Source organism: Mandrillus leucophaeus, unplaced genomic scaffold, assembly GCF_000951045.1.
Source record: "Mandrillus leucophaeus isolate KB7577 unplaced genomic scaffold, Mleu.le_1.0 Scaffold838, whole genome shotgun sequence".
Taxonomy (NCBI): domain Eukaryota; kingdom Metazoa; phylum Chordata; class Mammalia; order Primates; family Cercopithecidae; genus Mandrillus; species Mandrillus leucophaeus.
In genome coordinates this window covers 810284-820687 of record NW_012109119.1, presented here as the reverse complement: position 1 = coordinate 820687, position 10404 = coordinate 810284, and the positions used below count along the sequence as shown (strand labels likewise).

The following is a 10404-nucleotide window of genomic DNA, read 5'->3' as shown; positions in this document are numbered from 1 at the left end:
AGGTGGGGAGGGGACAAGGTCTGGCTCTGTCACCCAAGCTGGAGTGCAGTGGCATGATCTTGGCTCCCTGCAACCTCCACGGCTCAGGCTCAAGCCAACGTCCCACCTCAGCCTCCCAAGTAGCTGGGACTACAGGCGTGCACCATCACGCCCGGCTAATTTTTGTGTGTGTATTTTTTTGTAGATATGGGGTTTTGCCAGGTTGCCCAGGCTGATCTTGAACTTGTGAGCTCTAGCGATTTGCCCACCTCAGCCTCCCAAAGTGCTGGGATCGCAAGCGTGAGCCACCACACCTGGCCAACTTTGACTAATCTTAATATACCACATCTGGAAGAGAACAGTTACAAACAGTTTGGTCTTAAGGTTTATTTCTCGTCAGCAGATTAACTTTTGCAAAATTCCTTAAGAATGTATTAGTATCAGAATTGTGAAAAATGGGAGAGTTTCAGATGCATACTTATTGAAAATCTTGCTCAGTTTTATCCTGCTTGTTCTCCCAGAATTTTCTGTAAACTGAACGACTCCGTTTAAAGAGTTTGTCACCTTTAACAATTTTTAAAAATTCAGTTTGTAGACTCCATTTGTTAAAGGAATCAACATCAGAAGGAATACTTAAATGTTATATTAGGAAAAGGGATCCACTAATATAGCTTATGGTTATTAGAGCTGGGCTACTTTTAATTTATGGAAGTATCTTACGTATAGGTGTAAGAATGACTCACTATATGAATACATACTAATCATATTGCAAACATTTTGCATCTCTTTTGTGACCTACACAGACACTTAAATTGTGTTGCAATTCTGCTGTCTTGTTTTACAAAAAGCTCTTTAGGGAAGAAAAGAAAAGAAATCAAACCTGTCTTCCAAATAACAATCCCTCACAGTTGTTAGGGAAGACAACCATTATGTCTTCCCTCAGTCCTTTCATCTCTTACTCCTCTAAGGCTAAATAAACCTATCCAATTTCTCCACCTTCCCTTACATGACATGGTATCAGGTGTCCTCGCTCTTCTGCTCACGCCCACCTGCACCAATGCTAGTTGGTCAATGTTCCTGTTTATTAAAGGGTACTGGCTAGGGCAGGACACATGATTCGGTAGGGTCTGGACAGTGCAGAGCAGGATGAGATGACAAAAATCACATCCCTTGTCCCCCAGAAGGTAGGGTCTATGAGGGCCTGGACTGTGGCTGATTCAGTCACTGCAGTGTCCCCAGTGCCCAGCACAGAGGCCGGCACATACAAGCAGCTAGTCAGGAGACTTCTGTTGTTTGCAGCTGTTGCTTCAGACACTGAAGCCTACAAGCGCAACCCAAGGTTGCCTAATCTTTTCTGGCAGCCACTTCACAGCTGACTCCTATTGAGGTTACTGTTAACAAAAATGAATTTTGCTCACATGTGCTGCTGCTGAAATTTTTCCTCCTCTAGACTTCTGCCATGGATTTTTCTGGACCATTTTAATGTCTAAAATTAGTCACCCTTAAATTTCGCCATGTGTGGCTGGGCTTGATGGTTCACATCTGTTATCCTAGCACTTTGAGAGGCCAAGGCAGAAGGATCACTTGAGGCCAGGAGTTCAAGACCAGCCTGGAACATAGTGAGAGCCTATTTCTACAAAAAGTTAAAAATTATCCAGGTGTAGTCCTAGCTACTGGGGAGGCTGAAGTGGGAGGATTGCCTGATCCCAGGAGTTTGAGGCGGCAGTGAGCTATGATCATGCCACAGCACTTCAGGCTGTGTGACAAAGCAAGACCTTGTCTCTCTATTAAAAATATATATATATCACCATGTGAGATACATGCTTGGAAATGCACAGAATTTCTCTAGACTAATACAGCAGAGGCAGGAAATGGTGGCTGCCTCCAGAGAGGCATACTAGGTAGCTAGGGCACAAGGGTCAGAGAAAGCTCTTTACTTTTTACTATATATCTTTTTGTATTTTTTACTTTTGTATTACGTAAGTGTGCTATTTTTTTAAGGGACAAAAAATAATAAACCTACAGAGAAGTCAAGAAGGATAATTTTTTTTTTCTTTTTCCATCTTGATAGAGTCTGCCCATCTCTCCAGTCTGAGCTATTTTGGGAATCTGAGTCTATTTCAATTTTCCTTTAATCTTTTCTTCTTTCTCACTCCCTACCTCCACCAGGAATCTTTTTAGACATTTTTTTTCCCTAAAACTCTCCTGTGAAATGTTAATTCCACAGATATACTGTATATCATTTATGTACTGTACATATATCTGTGCTTTATACATAAAAGGAGTTCTGTAAAGTTTACTTCTGCCAGGCATGGTGGCTAATGCCTGTGTTCCCAACACTTTGGGAGGCCAAATGGGGTGGATCACCTGAGGTCAGGGGTTTCAGACCAGCCTGGCCAACATGGCGAAAACCCAGCTCTACTAAAAATACAAAACTTAGCCAGACGTGGTGGTATGTACCTGTAATCCCAGCTACTAGGGAGGCTGAAGCAGGAGAATCACTTGAACTCAGGAGACAGAGGTTGCAGTGAGCCAAGATCACACCACTACACTCCAGCCTGGCCAACAGAGCAAGACTGTGTCTCAAAAAAAAAGAAAAAGGAAAAAAGCTTACTCCTTGGTTAATAAGCATATGACTAAATTTTAAGATTAAGTTAAACGTTAAATTAAAATTTAAAAGTTATTAACACCTAACTTTATAAGTGTATTTGCTGAAAAACATTTTTATGGTTTTTGACACAGTGTCTCACTATGCTGCCCAGGCTGGTCTTGAACTCCTGGACTCAAATGACCCTCCCACCTTAGCCTCCAGAGTAGTTGGGATTGCAGGTACATGCCTCCACACCAGATTTTTGCCAAATAACTTTTATGTAACTTATTTACTTAGATAAATAGCAATTTATCAAACTACATGTGCAAATTTGCAAATTATATAACTACATAATAACAATGTAATTAAATTTAAAATCCTTCAAACTGTTCTTTTCCAGCAAAAGATAACCGAAAATATTAAATGAATTTCTTAAAATTGTCAGTGATCTTAACTTTTAACTTTTCCTTAATGTAAGAAAATAACTTTTAGTAGCCTAGAGATATTCATTCAGATGTTGTCAACAATTTTCCTTTTTAGCACTTGACATAATTTGATGGGTTGAATATTTTTTGTAGGATTAAATTATAAAATATAATCTATTTTCATTTAATTCTCCAAGTCCAAGTGAACACAAAAGCACTAAGGATCAAACACAAACAACGTCTGCAAGGCAGCCAATGGCAGCCAATAGGCACACATATTACCCCACTGGGATGGAACAATCAATCAAGAGAAAGCCCTTGGTTAATGAAGTTGTGCAGTATTTGGGATTCCGGCTTCAAAAGGAGAAAGCCCAATCACTTGCCATAGTTTCTTAGCACTGCTCTCGCGTCTATGTTGTGTATTTTTCGTGAACTCAATGTCAGTGCTGCACAGGCTATACCCAAGAAAATCCAACCAGAAAAATGAAATACTAAGGAATAACATTTTCTCGGGTGGGGTTAAGCTTTGGAGGGGCACAAACCACTGTATCAGATTTTTTTTTTTTTTTTTTTGGTCCACAAGAACCAATTCTCACCTTGGGATAAATATCACCCCCCTCAACGCCCAACTCATAGTGCCCCCACAACATAGTCTATCTTTTGAGCTACTATCTTTTCCAAGCAAACTTTGTAACATGCTTTGAGTATTTTTATACCAGAAACTTGGTCTAGGGAAACCCCACTTCCCCAAGTCCTTAAGGATCCAAAGCCTAGCTTTTGGTAGGTCATTTAATTTCTCTGAACATCAGTTTCCCTATCTGGAAAATAAGACTAATAATGCCTACCTTGTAAGAGTTGGAAACGTTAAAGGTTATGGGTATAAAGCGCTGAGCACAGAGCCTACATATAGCAAACAAACACAATGTCAAATACGAAGCAAGACACAGATAAAGTGAGATGGGCAGTATGCCAACAATGATCTCACTCCAGCAAACTGCCATTTCAATTCTTTCTAGTGTTCAACTTTCATCCCAATAAGTAGGTAGGTGAGTGACTTCGGATTATCTCAGATTTTATTTCAAAACAGCAGGAGTGAGAAGTGGAGGCTAGACAACTTCAGGTAGTAGAATGACGGGGCTTCCAGTACTTACAAAGGAGGTTCCCTTACAAACGCAGGGGGACGCTCACTGTTCTCAAAGTATCGTCCTCTGAGGCAACACTAGAATCCTTTGAGTCCTGAGTAGGATGTCAGAGTCCTCAGGGGCCCCGCCGACTCCAGTGCTCTCTTATAGTTTGGCACTCCCTGGAGAGGTTTCCTAGCCTGAATGGCAAGTCCGTGCCATCTTCCGACCAGGACAGAAGACAAAGGGGCTTTTCAGCCCTCGCGTCCTCCTCCCCAACCCGCAACCCAGCGTAAGGCGCAGCCAGGCCTTCGGGAAGCTCCACGCAACCCGCAAAGGACCCGGGATCATCGCGGAACCCCCGGAGACCCGGACACGCCTCGGCAGCTCCGAGCCCGGCCTCCCAGTCGGGAGCGGCTTTGGCAGTTCCTCACCTGGGCGTCGTCCCTGCCACTCGGCCCATAGTAGCGTCAGGTCGCCGTCAGCCCGCAGGAAGCGCAGCAGCTGCACCACGAGCAGGAGCAACGCGCACAGCGCCAGCAGCCAGAGCAGCAGCTCCCAGTTCATCGCGGCCGCGCACGCCCAGCTCCGGGGGAAGAAGACAGCCCGCACCAGAGTCGCGTCGCTGCCCTGCGGAATCGCAGCGCCACCCTTTCGGCCAGCCCAGAGCGGCACCGCCCCGGCTCTGCCCAGGGAGCAGGCCGGGAGGAGGAGCCGCTCAGGCGCCCCGGGCTCAGCACTCGCGGCCGCACTCGCCTCCCTGGGGCTGCCCGCGCCCTCTTGCGCCACACCCAGCGGGGCAGGCAGATTGCTTGAATTCAGGTTTCCAAGACCAGCCTGGGCAACATTGGGAAACCCTGTCTCTACCAAAAATAAACAAATAAAATTCCAGTATTTTTTAAAAAGCTGATTCAAACATAAGCTACATATTATATACTACATTATTTCCTCTCTGTACAGGAAAACTAGCAACAGCCAGGAGACAAAGAATCATTCTTGCCTGGCCCCTCTTCTCCATTCCTATTCAGAAAGAACATTCCCTTTTCAAGTTTCAGTATCTTTTCATGAGGTCGAGAGAGTGCTGAAGAGTGTGGCTATCACTCAAGACCCCACAAGTCAAGGCAATGGTCCCTCCATGGGGACAAGGACCTTTTACAATTAGAGAAAAAAAGACTGAAGCCATGTGCTGTGTTGGCACCTTACAACCTGATTCTGACCACACACAAACTTACTCTCAGCTAAAGTGTCTGTTTGGCAACCAAAGCCTAGCTTGGTACCAAATCCTCCCCTTACCCAAGCCATGATTCACATCCTAATATAAACAGCAAATAAAAACAGAGAACGTAATGAAAATACCAAGGTCTTGCCTACTCTAATACACAAAAGAGTAAACTACTGTTCTTGATTAATTTCCGTTTGAAATGAGCTTCAAAACATTTCATTACTTCCCACTAAATACCTACATGTGTTTAAGGCATTAACAGTAGCATCTTTCTTGTTTTCAAGCATTTGAAAGCAAGAGGGCTTTCCATTCACAAGCCTCAGAGGGACCCAGTTAGAGTGCATAGATACTAGGCCATGTATGAGAACGACCTGTGACCAAATGGAGAAAGTTCTGGACGTTGATGCAGTAGAACTTTCATCCTCTTTATGTCCTAGAATACCTTGTATGCTCTGATGTCAAAGGCTGTTCCTTGGCTGAAACTAAATATGACTTTAAAACAGTCATGGAAATAAAAGAAGCAGTGACTTCCTTCCCCAATGTTGTTTTCTTTTTCCAGTCTTGCGTGCCAAACTTTTGTTTTTCTTCAAATGTTTTGAAGAATGTTACTTGCAGTAATCGAATTTCCTTAAACAGCTCTTCCTTCTCTTTTTTTAATCCTATTATAAACCTCCCCACCCTCATCCTTCTCTAAAAAGCTTTTTGGAGTTATCTGGACTCACAGTCATCTCTACCCTAATCTCAGCTCTTTCCACAATTACTTCTGAACTATGTCTGATATTGTTTTTTAATTATTTTGGGAGTTAATATATTATTGTTGCAATAGAACTTTAGAATCCTTGAAATAGAGTAGCAAATCTGATGCTCCTTTTGAAGAGTCTGCAATACATAGCTTAGTGTTGACATGAGAAACAATAAGCCCACATTGATTGAATTCTCCTTTCCTTGAAATTTAAACCTCCTTCAGAGAGAGTAGAAGCATATTTACCAGAGGTTGAGAAGAGTAGTGAGAGGGTTGGGGGAAAGTGGAGATGGTTAATGGGTACAATTATAGTTAGAAAGAATGAATAAGACCTAGTATTTGATAGCACAATGGGGTGCCTATAGTCAATAATAATTTAGTTGTATGTTTTAAAATAACCAGAAGAGTAAAATTGGATTGCTTGTAACACAAAGGATAAATGCTTGAGGGGATGGATACCCCATTTACCATGAGTGATTATTACACATTGTATACCTGTATCAAAGTATCTCACATACTCCATAAATATATAGACCTACTATGTACCCACAAAAATTAAAAATTAAAATTCAATTTTTTAAAACCTCCTTGAAGTTCCGAAGTCAATGTTAAAATAAGAGTTGCTAGCATTAAATATGTTAGTCTTCTCTGAGTATTATTAAAATGCTTTGAATAAAGTCACAACCAAGGGGTCCCAAAGTCTTTCTATAACTGGTAACCTTCATTTTTAATTGCAGATGTAATAGAATGGTACCCTCCCTTCCCTCCTTTTAGTAATGGCCACTTTTGATGGTCTGGGCTCAGGCCCATTCAGGGCAGCTAAGGCCCATTCAGGTCAGCTAAGATGAAGGCAGCTGTGCGTAAGCAATTGCCACCTTCCATAACAAAAGAATTACACAAAAATAACTTTAAAAATCCAGATCCTCCAAGATCGGCAGTCCCTGGGCGGGGGAAAAAGAAAAAGTGAGTGGAAGCTGTGAGTGGAAACAGGAACCGAGGAAGTCTAGGGAGGGAATATTTTTCCTCAAGAACAAGAAGGGGTTTGTGGTTTTTGATTGAGGGTGTTTTCACATACCTTAGATGCTTTTGGAAATGTGTTGGATGAACAGTTGCCATAGTGCCAGCTAGCCAGGGTGCCATCAGAGTGCTAAAGGTCTGGGCACTATGTAAAGACATACCCAACAAAGAATTGCCCTGCCCCAAAAACTCACAGCACCCTTACTCAGAAATCCTGCAACCTGGCTGGCCACAGTGGAGAGGAGCTCTGCAATCTATTAGCTGCCTCCCACCACACGCTCCGGCTTACACCTGCCTGGCTATACCCCAGGTACAAGCATTCAGGTCATTGTCTAGTTTTCTGATATTCTTCAGGCAGACAAGGTCTTACCTAGAGTCTTATTTACGAGAAAATATAAGTTATTTTCTTATCTTTAGTAATCTCATGGGATCCCTCAATAAGAATATCTCACTCCACTATTCACCACAAGCAGTTCCCCATATCAGTGCATCGATTGTTTGTTTAGATTAGCCAATTTCCACAGTATCTTGAGACTCTTAAACATAAGCAGTTTATGGCTCTCACTCTCTCTCTCCCTTAAATGCCGTGTTTCAAACTTCCCTTTATATATCTTGGTATATGATTTAGTAGTGGTGGTGGTTATTCGAATCCAGAACTTCGAACACTCATACACACATGAGTACATGCAAAGCTGGTGAAATTTGAATGAGGTCTGTGGATTTTGCCAATACCAATCCCCTGGTTCTGTTATTGTTTTAAAATTATGTAAAATTACTAGTGGGGGGAACGGGGTACAGGGTACACATCTGTTCCATCTTGGCAACTTCCTGTGAATCTATAATCATTTTAAAGTAAAAAGTTAAAAAAATTAGGTTAAATTTCTTTTTTTTTTTTTTTTTTGAGACAGAGTCTCGCTCTGTGGCCCAGGTTGGAGTGCAGTGGCCGGATCTCAGCTCACTGCAAACTCCGCCTCCCGGGTTTACGCCATTCTCCTGCCTCAGCCTCCCGAGTAGCTGGGACTACAGGCGCCCGCCACCTCACCCGGCTAGTTTTTTGTATTTTTTAGTAAAGACGGGGTTTCACCGTGTTAGCCAGGATGGTCTCGATCTCCTGACCTCGTGATCCGCCCGTCTCGGCCTCCCAAAGTGCTGGGATTACAGGCTTGAGCCACCGCGCCCGGCCTGGTTAAATTTCTTAAAATATACGAATATTTTCTTAAAATTCTAAAACTGCTCAATGCTTTTCTCTCTTTCTCTTTTTTCTCCCCTCTCCAGCCAGAGTCAGCCTTGGAGATAAGCAGAGCGAACAGAAATTTATGCTCTCAGATTTAAGGAAAACAAGATTCTTTCTTGCTTCTTAAATCATACTCCATCCCATCAACTTGCAAACATGCTGACACTTCTCATAATTTCACTCTTCATAAACCAAAGCGTAAGGTCAGAGGAGAACTTGACATATTAGAAGACTTAGGCATTGAAAGTGGTTAGTCTAACTAACCCCTTGAGGTTCTGGAGAACCTGGGACTCAAATTTTGGAAGATGTGACAGATGATGTGTTAAAATACATTGCACCGAGGCTGAAGTGGGAGGATCGCTTCAGACTGCCTGGAAGGCAGAGGTTGCAGTGAGCTGAGACTGACGGTGCCACTGCACTCCAGCCTAGGCAACAGAGCAAGACCCTGTCTCAAAAACAAAACAAAACAAACAAACAAACAAACAAAACCAAAAAACAAAAAAGCCATTGCACCAAGTAACAGTCAACTTTTCAGCAGAGGTGAGTAATCAGTTAAGGCTTTCTGGAATGCCAGCCCACCTCAAGGCCTTGTACATATTGTTCTCTCTACATAGAGGGATGGCCAGAAATCCCCCAGATGGATCCACGAATGCTCACCTCCTGTGTGCAAACCACCATGTATTTCCCTCCCATGTTGTATCAGGGTTGGTCACTGCAACCAGTAGAATGCTGCAGAAATGATGAGTGTGTGACTCCCAAGGATAGGTCACAGAAGATATTGCAGCTTCTACCTCTGGTTCTCTCTTGTTTATACCTTTACTAAAGTATGATTCGAGTACAAGAAACTGCACATATTTAAGGTATACAATTTGATGAGTTTGTCAAATATATACACCTGTGAAACCATCACCACAATCAAGGTAAACATTTCCGTCACCCCCAAATGGGGTGACCCTTTGAAATCCACCCCTCCTCTACCTTTTCCCTAGGCAGCCACTGGTCTATTCTCTGTCACTGTATGGAAGCACCTTACCTGTTTCCTCTGTGGGATGTAAAGTCCCATTTCTGGATCCTTTCAGGTCCCTGTCTAATGTCTATTCTCTTTGCCTTGCCCTTACTTTTGTTCAGACCAAATTTAGCCTTAGTGGGGAGTTTGATTTTGTAATTCCGAACCCTAAGCAGTCTTGGATTGCTGTCTGCTGAGATGGTGCATGAGAGCAGTGAGGAGCATGATCTGTTTTAACAAAGCTGTATGCTGTTCCCAGCTAAGACCAAGGCTCATCTCTTTCTAGTAGGATCTTGGCAGGAGCCACAAGAAGTAACCAACACAACAGGAGTTAACCTGTCCATATGCTTTCTAAGTGCCAGGCCTATTCTAAGTGCTTTATATATATTAAATCCCTTAATCCTCACAATAATCCAGTTAGTTAGGTACTATTTTAATTCCCATTTCCCTGATGAGGAAGCTTAATTGTGATTAAGTAACTTGCCCTAGGTCACACAGCTAGGAGATAGGGTCTTTGAACCCAGGTAGTCCAATTTCAGTCTTTGCTCTTAAACCACCATATGATACTGCCTGTCACACCAGAGCAGCCTAACTTTGTTCTGCTGGATTCCCTGAAGCTTCCACCTTAGTAGGTACAGGTCTGAATCCCAAAGAAACTACAATAACATCTTAATGAGCTGCTTCATTACCATATCATAAAGACTGCCCACTTCCCACCCAGGGATGGAGGGAGATGGAGAGAGCCTCACTGCCTCCTACCCCACCTTGACACAACAGTTCACATTTTAGGATCTTTCATTTCTAGCACTCTACTTCTAGGTACTAATGTCTTAATCAGTCGGTACTCTCAACTGCAAATGGCAGAGACCCACTCAAATTAGCTTACGAGAAATATTAAGGAATGTATTGGTGCCTCCATAGGTAAACCCCGTACCCTAAGGATGTGGCCTGCCTCTGCCCCCACCCTGAGGTCCAAGTGAAAACCACTAACCTGAGGGCCAGGAACCCGAGCACAGCAATGAGGCCTGTTACTTGGAGACAGAAGTGCTCAAGCAAAGCCCAGGGTCA

The 10404-nt window shown here is 43.0% G+C and overlaps 1 protein-coding gene across 1 annotated transcript in view; it reads right to left on the bottom strand.

Annotated features, from left to right (window-relative positions):
• DHRS7 (dehydrogenase/reductase (SDR family) member 7) overlaps positions 1-9523 on the bottom strand; it is a 24851-nt gene extending 15328 nt beyond the window's left edge. Inside the window, exons 1-2 of the mRNA XM_011968312.1 lie at positions 9364-9523; positions 4550-4978 (exon numbers count right to left, since the gene is read on the bottom strand). Coding sequence (XP_011823702.1) covers positions 4550-4682 — 133 coding nt within the window. The 5' untranslated portion in view covers positions 4683-4978; positions 9364-9523. The remainder of the gene's footprint in view (positions 1-4549; positions 4979-9363) is intronic.
• Between the last annotated feature and the right edge of the window lie 881 nt (positions 9524-10404).